We start from the raw sequence: 15,284 nt of genomic DNA on the forward strand, positions 1-15,284 counted from the left end.
CCCCAAAATTCATACTAAATATTGTATACTTGTTGTGTGCAGCCTCTTGGTGTATAGTATGGCACATTTCTGATTGTAACATTGCTATACACCATGCGTTCAAAGGGAACTCTGACTTGACCAGCATTTTCCAGCATGAGAGTCCTCAGGGATTTTGCTGCATGAGTCAGTCCTCTCATTCCGGGCAACACCTCAATGTTTCATCCAAGCAACCAACACAGGTCACCAACACCCCCCCAACCGTTTGCATCACCTCATAGTCACCATCCACAAGTGCTTATATTTCAGTCCTTCACACACAACCTATTATGCTGTCAGCTCCACTTTCTCTCCTTCTGCGGAGAGGCAGAAAACCAGCGGATGGAGCCTCCTCGGAAGGTTCAAAAAGTTGCAGATGTCTTCTGAGGCATTGATACCCACACGTGCCAAATGAGCTGACCCTCTGCCTGCAGACCCTCTGTTGGCCGGCAGTGGGGAGCTCACTCCTCTCTTGCCCGCTCTCTGAGGTGACTTTTTAGATAGCTAGAGAGGAACGTAATGGCACAGGTACCATGATCTGTTATACTGGCTGGTTTCTCTGATGGAATGTATGATTCTATTTGTTCCTGACTTACACAGATTGTCACAGATATTCTTTGTACTTTTAATCCTCTGCTGCTGAGGCCATATTCTCCAAGAATTAGTAGATCGTGTCGAAAGCCATAATTCCTACTTTCATCTCCATTCACATTCTCAAGCACACTACTTCTCATGTTTCTATGCATGGGAGTTAAGGAATAGACTGATGTTGCTATATGTGTGTTGACACATGCACAATGCTGTGGAACAACAAAGCTTTATGCTAATCACACAATTCAATTAAAGCATGTTAATTTAAACTTGTGGCCTCATGGTACTGAAAACACGCATTCTTTGTTTCAGATCCTTTAGCACCGCCAATAAAACAAAAAGCTAGATTCAAGATTAAGGACGCTAAATGCCACCTACGACCACGTAATAAGGAAAAGATTAAGGATAGTCTGAAACAATCTATATCAGGTAATACAGTCTTGTATTAATTGTGGTCAAGTCATGCCTGCGCTCTCAAGTCGAACAATTTTTAGTCATACGCAGTAACGCATTGATCCTGGTTTATAATTTAAGATATCTCTGTCATCGAGATTCTACAAGATCAATTCTAAGAGTTGATAAGTTCAGTTAGCGTGGCATCTTCACCAAGAACTCTGTCCATGGCAAGTGAGGATTATAGCCCTGTTATAATCTTCCACTATGGGCTTGCTACTCAGCCCTGCTGACTTTTGCTTGTGTCTAGAACAGGAGGTGGGGAAGCTCCAGTCTGCATGTAGAATCTGAACCTGGCCCATTGGCCCCAGGCAGCATCCTGCCGCATCAACCCTCAGCAGCACTGCACATCACAGGGAGCAGCTTAAGAATGTGAGAAACATATCTGTAGAGGCAGCGTGATAATGCTGGCAGTGAGGAGTGAATAGTGAGAAAAAGCACACCAGAGGAGAGAAGTCCCTGACCCACCAGCAGAGAAACACCAACAGAGGTCTATCTCAGAAGGTCTACCACAAAAATGGCTCCTTAACACAAAAAGATACCTGGAGCATTGTATTTCTTATGAAAAAGTGACAAATGACTCCCTTTTGGGTGGAGGTGAAATGCAGGATTATGTACCCGATTTGTAGAAAAGCAGTCTCTGTCATGAGAAAAGCCAATATAGAACAGCATTACAGCACATAGCCCATTAAACATGAAGACTTTCAAGGGCACATGTGTGCTGATAAAGTCAGTGAATATGAAAGGAATTTGGATGCGCAGCTTTTATATTTCACAAGGCAGAGAAAGGCAATGGACTGTGCTACTCAGGTCAGTTATATAATGAATGAACTCAATGCAAAAAAATGTAGACCTGTTTCAGAGGGAGAGTTTGTGAAGTGCATTATTGCGACTGCCGCCTTACTGGCTACATTACTACATTATTTCAGGGAGTTTGCTTGTTTCATCATGCATGACATTGAAAAATACGGAAGCTCAGGGAGCTGAGTTGGGGGTTTTGCCTACTGATGAGACAACAGACATAATGAGTACAGGCCAACGGATCACCTTCATGAATAGAATCACAGCAGATTGTGAGCTTAGGGAGAATCGGTTTCTTTGCATGATGCCACGAAAGGGGAAGATATTTTTGAGAAAGTCACAAAGGCTTCAGTTATCATTTGAAAAATTAAGTGGTCTTATTTGATGGTACACTGTTCGATCTCTGAAGAGATTAGTTTCTCCAAGAGAGAAATGGGTCACCTTGACCTTGATCTATGTGTGTTGATTGTATGCCAGTGCTTCATTCATCGGGAGAATTTGTACGTACAGTCCCTGAGGCTGAGCAACATCATGTCAAAAATAATATCGAGCATGAACTTTTTAAAGTACAACTTTAAACAGCCTTCAGTTTTAAGAGTTACTGAAAGATCCCAAATCAGTGTGGTGATTTAGTTCACCATTGTGCAGTGCAATAGTTTAAGTGGTTTGGTAGGGGAGGAACAATGTGAAACCATCCATGGAGAGGAATAGCAACCCTGTTGCTGAGCTGGGAGATTAGAAATATTATATATTACAAGTATATTACAGAGGAGGAAGTGCTGGATGTCTTGAAATGCATAAAAATGGATAAATCCCCAGGACCTGATCAGGTGTACCCTAGAACTCTATGGGAAGCTAGGGAAGTGATTGCTGAGCCTCTTAGTGAGATATTTGTATCATCAATAGTCACAGGTGAGGTGATGGAAGACTGGAGGTTGGCTAATGTGGTGCCACTGTTTAAGAAGGGTGGTAAGGACAAGCCAGGGAACTACAGACCAATGAGCCTCACGTTGGTGGTGGGCAAGTTGTTGGAGGGAATCCTGAGGGACAGGATGTACATATATTTGGAAAGGCAAGGACTGATTAGGGATAGTCAACATGGCTTAATGTGTGGGAAATCATGTCTCACAAACTTGATTGAGTTTTTTGAAGAAGTAACAAAGAGGATTGATGAGGCAGAACAGTAGATGTGATCTATATGGACTTCAATAAGGCATTTGACAAGATTCCCATGGGAGACTGGTGAGCAAGGTTAGATCTCATGGAATCCAGGGAAAACTCGCCATTTGGATACAGAACTGGCTCAAAGTAGAAGACAGAGGGTGGTGGTGGAGGATTGTTTTTCAGACTGGAGGCCTGTGACCAATGGAGTGCCACAAGGATTGGAGCTGAGTCCACTACTTTTCGTCATTTATATAAATGATTTGGATGTGAGGATAAGAGGTATAGTTAGTAAGTTTGCAGATGACACCAAAATTGGAGGTGTAGTGGACAGCGACGAGGGTTACCTCAGATTACAACAGGATCTGGACCAGATGCGCCAATGGGCTGAGAAGTGGCAGATGTAATTTAATTCAGATAAATACGAGGTGCTGCATTTTGGGAAAGCAAAGCTATACACTTAATGGTAAGGTCCTCGGGAGTGTTGCTGAATAAAGAGACCTTGGCGTGCAAGTTCATAGCTCCTTGAAAGTGAAGTCACAGGTAGATAGGATAGTGAAGGCGGTGTTTGATTTGCTTTCCTTTATTGTTCAGAGTATTGAGTATAGGAGTTGGGAGGTCATGTTGCGGCTGTCCAAGACATTGGTTAGGCCACTGTTGGAATATTGCGTGCAATTCTGGTCTCCTTCCTATCGGAAAGAAGTTGTGAAACTTGAAAGAGTTCAGAAAAGATTTACAAGGATGTTGCCAGGGTTGGAGGATTTGAGTTATAAGGAGAGGTTGAAAAGGCTGAGCCTGTTTTCCCTGGAGCGTCGGAGGCTGGGGGTGACCTTCTAGAAGTTTATAAAATCATGAGGGGCGTGGATAGGATAAATAGACACAGTCTTTTCCCTGGGGTAGGGAGTCCAGAACTGGAGGGCATAGGTTTATGGTGAGAGGGAAAAGATATAAAAGAGACCTAAGAGGCAACATTTTCACTCAGAGGATGGAATGTGTATGGAATGAGCTGCCAAAGGAAGTGGTGGAGGCTGGTACAATTGCAACATTTAAAAGGCATCTGATGGGTATCTGAATAGGAAGGGTTTGGAGGGATATGGGCTGGGTGCTGGCTGGTGGGACTAGATTGGGTTGGGATATCTGAACGGGTTGGACCAAAGGGTCTGTTTCCATGCTGTACATCTCTATGACTCTATAACTCTAAATGGCTGTGTCTTGGCATCTGTGGTCAACATTATGCAGTACCTGTCTGAGGAGAAAGTGAGGACTGCAGGTGCTGGATATCAGAATCAAAGAGTGGCACTGAAAATGCGCTGCATCTGAGGAGCAGGAGAATCAATGCTTCGAGCATAAACCCTTCATCAGGAATGCTGCCTGACCGGCTGTGTGTTACCAGTACCAATACCTGTCTGAACTCAAAGTCAAATTGCGAGAGTCTAACTGGCTACTAATTTCAAATTTTACTTCTGAAGTATTGTGCACAATTTCAAAACCTAAAAATGAAAGATTTGGAATTAAGTAACTTTTGCCATGCAGTTCAACATTGAAGTTGCTGATGTGTATGAAAACCTTCAACATGAAGTCCTAGAATTACAAAGACCCAATGAACCAAAAGCCAAGTGCAATAAGCTGCCTCTGCTGGACTTCTGCAGACTCTCTGTGTAGGTGCTGCTGACTTTCCAAACTTGAGGACACATGTACAGAGAATGGCATTCTTCCATGGGCAGCTCTTTTCAAAGCTCTCTCTGGCAAAGAACTGTCTGCATTAGCAGCAGTTAGAACTTTGAACAACAATTGAGTAATAATATCTTCATTGCCAGCAGATATAGGAAGACCTTACCTCAGCTTCAGCCTCACAGAAACACAGTAGGTGAGTTCAGCACTTCAGCTCTCTCCCTGAAAAAGTAAATTCAGAAGCTTTTCTTTCTATGTGCAGTCCTTGTTTGATTTTGATCGCATGTCATCATACCCCACTAGGAAAAAGCTTCCCCAACCTTATTCTAGAGTTTCCTCAGTGATGGTGTTCTCCTTAGATTATAGCTTGAAGTACTGTTCCACTGCTTCTTCCGACTAGGAGAAAGTGAGGACTGCAGATGCTAGAGATCACAGTCGAAAAGTGTAGCACTGAATAAGCACAGCAAGTCAGGTAGCATCTGAGGAGCAGGAGAATTGACGTTTTGGGCATCAGGCCTTCATCAAAAATAGAAGGGTGCTGAGAGATAAATAGGAAGTGGTTGTGGGACTGGGGGGTGGGGAGGTAGCTGGTAACACGATAAGTATATGCAGGTGGGGGTGATGGTGGAGCAGATAAGTGGGGAAGGAAGATGAACAGGTAGGACATTCAAAAAGGCGATGCCGAGTTGGAGGGTTGGATCTGGGATGAGGTGGGAGGAGGGGAGATGAGGAAACTGATGAAATGGATGTTGATGCTATGTGGTTGCAGGGTCTCAAGGCAGAAGATGAGGCATTCTTCCTCCAGGTGTTAGGTGGATAGAATTTGGCAGTGGAGGAGGTCCAGGACTTGCACATCTTTGGGGGAGTGAGGGGTGGGGGAGGGGTGGGGGGTGCAGGGTGGGGTTGAAGTGGTCGGCCACAGGGCGGTGGGGACATCTGGTTATTCTGGCAGAGCTGTAGCCAGTAGTCATTGGCACACCACCTAGCAGTCTATTGGACTTTACTTCAGGCAGCTGAGAGCATTCAGAGTCGTCTTACCCATCTCTCATGTAACTTAACTGACTTTGACAAGATTCCATCACCGCAATGTTAGCCTTGAACCAGTCAGCATTTTCTGCTGTGAAAAGTGATACCCCCGAAGAGCCTTTTCTGTTTCTGCTGAAAGGAGGGATGATGCAAAGATAGAATAAATATTCTTGATTGTCACATGTACTCAAGTGCAGGAGTACAGTGAAAAGTTTTACAATGTTGCCTCATGGCCCCATCTTAGGTACAAATCTTAGATTCAAAAGAGAAATAAAAAGAAAAGTAGTTGCATTACTTTATAGTGTTTAAAGAATAAGTTAGAAATAAGACATAGTTAAGGATTTAACATTACAGTCAGATAAAAAGAATTTCAAATAAACATTACATTGCAGTAGCTGAGTGCTTCTGGGGCTTCCATACATGGTCAAACGACCTGCAGCAGATCCCAGTCCAACAACTGTCCCCAGTTTATTCCGTATTGGCTCTCAGCTGCTCCAAGGTAAGTTCCAGGACTACCTCCCCCGTGCCGGTCACTGCTCCATTCCCCTAATGCAGAAATGAGGGACAAAAAAAAGAGGAAAAAATGAAAAGAAAGGCAAAGAACAGATGTTCAGAGGACCTCCACCTGGAGAGTCTTACTCTGCCACCACCTTGCCTAGATTATGACCCATTACAAGAGCAAGGGGGACCACATTTGTAACATCTATTGAGGCATCTCCCCTATGTGATCATGGAAAATGTTTTTGCCCACGTGGCCCTGATCAGAAATGCTGGCTGAGTGTACTTCCTTAAATCCCAGTGTCATTTCAGAATGGGAAGATGTACAAATGATCTGATCCACTCAATCCGTTAACTGCATGAGAAATGCTATTTCAAAGCAGACTATGATATGTTGCCCTCATCGATTCTTGAAGGTGGCTGTCTCAGCTCGCACGATCAATCTATGTAGCATGCTGGAGAAAGCTAGCTGCCCACTGAAACTGCTCAATACGATTTCCTCTTACCAGAGCAACGTGATGTGTTAGGATATTTAAGAGGTGGCAACATTTAACCCTCTGAGACTTACTATCTTGTCAAATTGGATTGAGTTCTGGCATTTTTCTTAACTATCGTTTTCTCCTTGCTGCTGTCATACACGTTCTTTTCATCCACAAAGGGTATTGACCCTGACTAAAATAACAAAGCTTCCCTTCATACTTCCTTCAATTGAGTCGACTTCAAGTTTAATATGGGTGGACCAGCATCTGGAGTGTTGTGCTCTCGGTTTAGAAGTCTCCTTATTTAGATGGTACTTCTGACGTGTTTCATCTTGTCTCTGTCTTTTCTCTACTTGATTATCCTAGAAGTTCAAGTCATTTTGACATTCTTTTGGCTGACAGGGCTTTAAACCATTTTAGCCAGCATCTCTGATATAAACTGAATTGTTCTGAACAAGATCCTGCAGCCAGCTTGTCAATTTATCTGCTTGAAAACAGAACTGTTTAATTAATTTCTCATTTACCTCTTTGCTGTACTTTTATTTACCTCCTCGACCGCTTGGTCATGTCACCTGTTTCTAGAAGTAAGCTGTCCTTTTTTTTTGTTAAAACAAGAAATCAACTTCCAGAGAAACCATTTAAAGGGATCTTCTCCACATTATAAAATGTAGGTCTTTTCCCCCAAAAGCACATGGACCAAGATGTATGAGTTGCTAGAGGCATGAGCTGATAATGGCATCTTGTGTGCAACAGAGCAATGATAAGTTGGTGAACAGAGTCTTAATGAGACTGAAGAATTAAGAAGGAGAATGATTTGAAATGGTAAATTCATTACTGATCAGGAATAGGAAGAGAAATAAAGAGAGGAAAAGAAAAATGGGACTACAAGAGAAATAAGTTCTAATTGTTTACTTTCAGGATCAGAGAGATTGATTGGCAGTGATTAAGAATCATCACATAACAATTAGTATCTCTTTAACAATAAGTCTTAAACTGAATTTAGTTACATGGCTGTGGTGAGTTTAATGAGCAATTAACTTAAATACACAGAAACTCGGTAAGGTCATGAGCTTAAAGGCAATAAAACATTTTGTGAAGCTTGTTTCCAGCTGCCACACATTGTCTATGAATTTAGGGTATGCCTTTGTCATCAGAAATTTGTACGCCCTGCCCCGCCCCACCCAGATCTATACATTAAAACCAATATGCATCATTCAAATAGTTACCTTTCTGGCCCACATTGACCCAACAGCTGCATTATAAACATTAGAATATGTTACGTCACACTACTCGAGCAGGTGAAACATCTGCACCATAATTACACCTCCTACCACTGCACTGCAAGATTTGAAATTATTATAAGCTTGAATTACAATAAGTACCGCCCATTCAAATCAGTACACCAAAATAATTTTTTGATGTTTGAAATGTGGACTGCTCATTTTTATACGATATGCTAACCATATTCTGAATTTAAATGAATCAATTTATAAACATTGCACTTAATAGTGTATTATTATAACTATAATGTGGGTCGGTTAGCTCAGTTGGTTGATCAGCTGGTTTGTGACACAGAGTGATGCCAACGGCATGGGTTCAATTTCCACACCAACTGAGATTACCATGAAGGATCCCCCTTCTCAACTTCTCCCCTTGCATGAGGCGTGGTGACCCTCAGATTTAACCACCACTAATTGTGCCTCTGTAAGAGAGTAGCCCTGTCATCTGGTAAGACTATAGCGACTTTACCTTTATTGTAACCGTTGTTAAAAATCATCAACATTCGATCTGAAATCTGTACTTTTTCTGTTAATTGGTCCAGTATTTTAAGATGTACTTTTCATAAATTTGTTTTATACATTTTCTTTTTCGCAGTAGTTTAATTGTTATGCTGAGGTTTTGTTTTACTTACTGAGATGTGAATGATATATAATAGTGACTGACCAGTATTTCAGTCAGGCAATTGTGATGAAGTGTTTCTAAGCAGTTACAGGACCAAAGATTCAGTTACTGACTTTTGTAATTATTAGTTTCTGCCTGTTATTTTCCTGTATCTTGTTTCCTGCTAAACAAAATCTTCCCCTATCCAGTGGTATTAGCATAGGACCAAATACATGTCTGCTTTCAGGCAACATTTATTTGTATTATTCTACCTACTGGATTTTTCAAAACTTTATTATCTATCCTCTGATGAGAAATGATCCTTTTCTCACAAACTGTGAAATCAGCTTTATTAGCAAAAACTACAGACCCGTATTATGAAAGAACAAAATTATTTGTCAACAGAAGCATTTAACTCAATGGCGACCATGTGCCTGACTCCAGCCTGTCTCCAGGCTGACTCCTGCCTGACTCCTGCCTGACTCCAGGCTGACTCCAGGCTGACTCCTGCCTGACTCCAGCCTGACTCCAGCCTGACTCCAGGCTGACTCCTGCCTGACTCCAGGCTGACTCCAGCCTGACTCCAGCCAGCTATTAAGCCATTATCCATATCACTGCCTGTGTTGTTCATGATGCTCTTCTCCATAACCTTAAAACTTGAATTCTCTCAGTTTGCCAATTTGTCAGAGTAATATCAAATAATTGAAGCTGAAAGATCAGAAAATATAACGCAGCAGCAAATTATTATTCATTTTAAAATATGTATCATCCATTGTTTGGCAATCGGAAATCATTCATTTCTTCATAACTATCTCTGTTGCTATACCTTCTGCCAGAGTCAATAAGTAAGGTTTCATCTTGTCTATGCCAAGCTGTTTACATTGCATTGAAAGGACGTAGTGCACATAAACATCACCAGGTTACAGTTTATTATGGAGAGCAAAACATCCAGGAAATGTGAATCAGTATCTATGGTGAACTTAAATTGTACTGAAAACTCATCTGAGCTCAGATGTTGCAGCCAAGAAGCATGCTCCAAGGTTGTCATGAAAGCAATAATGATTTTGGTTTTAAATAAATTTGAGACCAATGATGGTAGTTTCACTCTCCTTTCACCATGCCAGGCAGTTTTTACTAATGTATATTTCATGGCAAATTGTGGAAGAATGCAGTATTTATATATGTGTGTGGCTGGCAAATGATGAATTTACTTATGTTTTTCGTTGACTGAGCAAAAATGAAGTACTATAGAATTTTACTTAAAGATGACGGAACTAGAGATGACTTGTGATAGGGGTCAAATTGAACCTTACAGAATGAGAGCCTAGTCTGTGTGAAAACAGTTAAAAGCATTCTTAGACTACTTTCTAGTTGCTATGAACCAACAATGCAAAATTACTATGCCATGAAATGGGAGTTATGATCAGAAAGACCACAAGTATGGCAACAATAGGAAGTATGCACAGCACTTTAGATATTGAGTAATATATTGTGGTAGTACAGAGCTTTATTCTGTACCTAGCTGAGCTAAACCCCGAAGCTAATTTTAGTTGCCTGAGATTCTCCATTGTGAATCCCCATTCCAGTATCATATTCAGTCAAGGATGAAGAAAACAAAGGTTTGTAATCTGTAGTCATAGCTTTAATCTTACGTAAACATGAAAAAAAATCACCAATATTCTTTTCAAAAGTTTCAAGTATATATACTAGTATAAATTCAGAAAAAAAGTTTAATTTATTGCTAATATGGAACATATTTAACTTATACATTTGGATTCGGTTACAAATCAAACATCATCATACACATTATATCTGAATCCAATGTGATATTTGATTTATGTAAATAGATTTTAGATTTCACATCGTTGCTTCTTCAGAGACCTTTTGCTCTTAAAAACAATCTATGAAAAGACTGTGATAAGTTCACTGGCATCAGTATTATAAACCTGGCTTTGGTTTATAAATTTAAAGTATGCATTGCCTCTTTATTACATTTTGTCATGAACATGCTGTTGCTTTTTGTTTTGCATTACCTCCTTTCGTTATCACTTCAATTCCCTTTTACACAAAAGGAGGTCACTTCCCATGCACAGATAACTGTCACGTGACCTTTGTGAATCTAAAGTGCGATTCTTCCAAAAAGAGGAGGCGTGGGCGCAAGTCACCGTCGAAGGAGGTGTCACACATTACAGCGGAGTTCGAGGTCGAGATGAAGTCTGAGGAAGTGACAGGTTAGTAATTGCTTAAGCTGGTCAGCTTCTTCAGCAGTGGGTGATGCTGCCAGGCTCCATTGGCTCATGGTGTAAATATTGTTAAATATGATGGGGAAAGCCAGCTCAGATATTGACTTTATTCAAAGTGTTTCCTTATTTATGCAGCAAAATTATGAATTTAAGAAGCATTAGTTCTCAGCCAAGGAGACACAGTAGTTTATTTCCCCCCAGTGGAAGAATCATCTGCTTGAGAATTTTTTTGGGATTTTCACCCCTCTTAAGGAGATAAAATAACTTTGATTGGGGTAGGTAGTGTATATAATGTGAAGCACAAAGATGTCTGCTGTTATATAGGGCAGAATAGATGAATCACAGGATTTTTCAGCGGTCCATCAGTATTCATAGGTTTTGTTCTACCAGCTCTAGCAAGGTACTGACTGTATGAGCCAATGTCCAATAGCTCAGGAGCATCTCCAGTTTAAGTTGTACGTCCCTTGCTGTCAAACTGCTCAAAGACTCCTGGAGAGTTCCTTATAACAGATACTTTTGTGACATAACAGAAGGACATTCATTAGAGAAACTTTCAAATAAATGTGAAATCGATTAAAATGAAAGAATTGCTCTTAGGCTTTATTTCCCTTTTAAGGAAGAATGCCTACAAGCTGAAACAAAAACAGAAATTGCTGGAAAAGCTCAGCAGGTCTGGCAGCATCTGCAGCAGGAAAACAGTGGCTCAGACCGGACCCGAAAGGTTAACTCTGATTTCTCTCCACAGGTGCTACCAGACCTGCTGACCTTTCCCAGCAACTTCTGTTTTTGTTTCAGATTTACAGCATCTGCAGTTCTTTCAGTTTTTATCTACAAGCTGTACGTTTTTCAAAAATGGAAGGCAATAAATTGACATTTTTCGTACATCGTTGCCATAAAATACAAAAAGCACATTTAAAAAATACAGAAGTTTGAATCTGGTTGCTGCAAGTAAATTGGAAATGTATTTTGGCGATTATATCCTTCTAAACTCAAGGTCACTAAAATCCTGCTGCTCTTGTGGTTTTCACTGAGTTCTAACCACCTGTCAGCATTGTTCTTGGTGACCTGCACTTGACTTTAATACTCTCATCTTTATTTTCAAATCCTGCATGAAAATATAAGTGAGGACTATCAGATCAGCCACAATCTTACTGAATGATGGTGCTGGCTCAAAGGGCTGAAGGACCTCTTCCTGTTCCTAATCTTATGCTTTCACCTCTCCATAACTTACGTAAATCTCCTCCAGGCCTGGAATCCTTCAAAATCTCAGTGCACCTCTAACTTCTTCTATAAGGCAATACTTTTCCTATCTCCCTCTTCACCACACATGGATGCTGTTCTCCCTAAATGAATTTCATTCCACAGCCTTAAACTTGCACGAATATTATCGGGTATACATATCTCTGAGATTTCCAATTATATTCACTTTGTCTCTTTTGCTGTAGGCACGTGGTTGAAATATTTAAGGCAAAAAAAATGTAATTCTGTGTAACCTGATTTTCCACAAAAACCTTTGCACAATATGTCTCATTTTACTTAAAAATAACAAGCTAGTCTAGTGAAACATTCAGAACACTGGCTGGACATGAAGATTTGTAATTTATAACAATCAATGAAACGTAAATTGGAAACAAGGTGAACAACGATGGAATTGTCTGATGTCTGTCGACCAAAAGACTAATCTTTGTGTTCCTCCTTAACATTTTGTTAAGGATGGAAAGTGCATCATGGAAAATGGGGTCTCGTGTGTGATCACCAGATGGTTCACTGTACACCGGAAAGCAGTCACTCACAAACCTTTCAAAGTGCTATTTAAAAGCTATCTGCAGGTTTTTTTTAAAGAAGAGCACTCTTTTCAAATGTCAAAATCTTGAGATGACGAGATAGAGCTCCTAGATTTCAGCCTGGAGCAGGCACCATAATGATACCTTTCTCCACTGAAAGGCCAAGCTTTGAGGAACAAGTTCCGCTCAAGAGTAATTTTGTTCATTGCAAGAGCCTCTCTCCCCACTCATTTCTGTCACATTCAATCGTCGATCAAACCGTTTCTCTTTGCTTCCTCCCAGCTGCTCTGGTGACCTTATACTCTTTTGTCCTAAAGGCCCTACCTCGAGCCTGGTCTTTTACATTTTTCCTTTTGCAAACATGTGTGAAGTGGACAGCAAAAAGAAGTTTCATGTTTTCTGCTCTTTTCCTCACTGCCTGCAGTAAAATGTAATTTGCATGGTGAATTTAAACAAAAGTGGATTTTCAGTTAAGTCTAACCATGCTGCAAGACTTTTTGTTTGGACCTGTTCCAATGAATTAATGCAAGGAGTTTTGTCCATCACAGATTTAGTTCTGTGGCCTGATTGATTCTGTCACAGCAAAGACAGTTCATAGAATTCCAATAGGTAGAGGAGAATGGAATCGCAGAATGATTATAGCCCAAAGGAGGCCAGTCAGGCCATTGTGTCTGTGTGAGTTCTGCAAGGGTAACTTAGCCAGCCCTATTCCCTGCATTGCTTACTGTACCCACCAATAATGCCAGGCCCTCCAGATCTTTCCATGTAACTGAAAGCATCCATCCCCAGAACCATTCTTGGAAACCTTTTTTTTCACATGGTTGGGATTAACTTGCAATTTTTTTCAAAAGTTCTTTAAAGAAACCACTGAACAGGTTTTACAATCAAATCTGTCTACAAGGCAGCAGTTAACTGAGGCTTATATTATTCAATTAGCTAACCATATTTTTGCTCATATTTTAACACTGCGATATTATTTATTCGGGATTGTTGCATATCAAAGGTTCATGAGACTATTTAGAAAGGTAAAATCAATGCTATCAGTGTCAAAGGAGCATCAGTTTTCACAGGGAAATGAACTCGGTCCATGTAATCATAGTGTAATCTATTCACAAGTTCACAAAGAAGTGGAGGGTGAAAAGTCCCAACAAAATGAACATTTTGTTCCTTAATGCCTCAGGGCTGTGGTGGTCAGCCCACCTTCTTCAATTGTTAAATTATTTCGAGTTCACATTATCTTAACGTTATATATATTAACCTATTTCCTGTGCTGCACAACTATATCATGGTAATTGGCAAATATGTATCGTCTGTTCATGTTTTGCTCGACAGTCACTTGCTCAACAGATTTACATAACCTATTGGATACTATACTGTTAGCACATGGAGATTACCTTCACATTTGGTGAAATATAAGTGGATACCTCAAGCTTAGCCCTTGTATATCCAGTGTCTTACTATACTTCAGAGCAAGGTTGCTGCTTTGCTAGAACTGCAGGTCATATTGCTGTTTTGCATGATTTAGTCCAATTACCATGAGTAGGAGCAATAATGTTTCTTTTTTTAGTTTTAGTTTCCTTTTACAGCAGCTTTCCCTAAACAATGATGAGCTATGAATTTGATCCAGGCTGGTTGAAACACTTATGTGTTAATAGATCTATCTTGCCAATTAAAGTCAGTATAAAACCCAATTTGAATTAAATAAAACCACAGATTACAACTGATGTATATTTCTGAGAAACAATTTAGTGACCTGCAAAGTGGCTCATTCACTCTTTGTGCTCCTAAATTCACCTGCGACCAAAATAGAGCTAATTGGCAAAAAAAAGAGGTTTAGGACAGGAAAATTCAGCTAGCGTTTAGTTTGTTTTTAGAAAAAAATAGAAAATGAGAAAGAAGGAGAATATGAAAAAAGTGTAGTCTTGAAAATAAATTTTGATTTAGAAATAAAATATGCTCATTTGAAACAATACCTGTCTACTCATTACATAAACTCATTGTGAACTGCAAACCAATTGTGTAGGATTTATGGGCTCTGCATTTTTGTTTGACAGAGTAATTAGAGTCCTAAGCAGGGATGTCCAAATGAATTTCAACTGATAACTCAGAGGAATGGTTCAGTTAGTAACACGACCTCTAACTCCCTCTATTGGCAAAGTAGGAAACTATATAAATACAGAAAAGATAAAGTGTGAAAGCTCAATGTTGAGGAAAGCCAGACTTTATCATGCAGTGCATTGGTCTAATATGTCATACCTTCTTTATCTTTATAACAACTGAACATATTTGTGTAGAGCACAGAGCAATGGGATCATGACAAAATAATCTAAATTATTATATCGCTATCAATCATTTGAAAAGACGTGTCTATCCATGTCAAGAAATAGCTAACCTTAGTAAAAGATTTTGTGATTTCAGCATTCTTACATAGATCCTAAGAGGTGTGGGATTCTTCGCAAGAAAGTATGAAAGCTAAAATGTGTGGTTGCACTGGTGTAAAGTGTTTGCTGGTATGGAGTATACAGACCATTTATTTGGGAATACAAGCTGGAAGCACTTACCAAGCTCGTGTGGAACTTCCCAGATACAAACTCTTGGAAACCACAATGGAGCAGTCCTTGATTTTTACTCTTTAATTTGAATGCATCGAAATTACTGGCTGCCTGCAGATGCTAGGA

The 15,284-nt window shown here is 40.2% G+C and overlaps 1 protein-coding gene across 2 annotated transcripts in view; it reads left to right on the top strand.

Moving 5' to 3' along the window:
- Positions 1-15,284, top strand: part of scube1 (signal peptide, CUB domain, EGF-like 1) — a 282,056-nt gene that overhangs the window by 247,052 nt on the left and 19,720 nt on the right. For both annotated transcript variants that reach the window (XM_043709200.1, XM_043709201.1), the window contains 2 exons: positions 922-1,038; positions 10,652-10,810. In XM_043709200.1, coding sequence (XP_043565135.1) covers positions 922-1,038; positions 10,652-10,810 — 276 coding nt within the window. The remainder of the gene's footprint in view (positions 1-921; positions 1,039-10,651; positions 10,811-15,284) is intronic.

Source organism: Chiloscyllium plagiosum, chromosome 19 (genome assembly GCF_004010195.1).
Source record: "Chiloscyllium plagiosum isolate BGI_BamShark_2017 chromosome 19, ASM401019v2, whole genome shotgun sequence".
NCBI lineage: Eukaryota > Metazoa > Chordata > Chondrichthyes > Orectolobiformes > Hemiscylliidae > Chiloscyllium > Chiloscyllium plagiosum.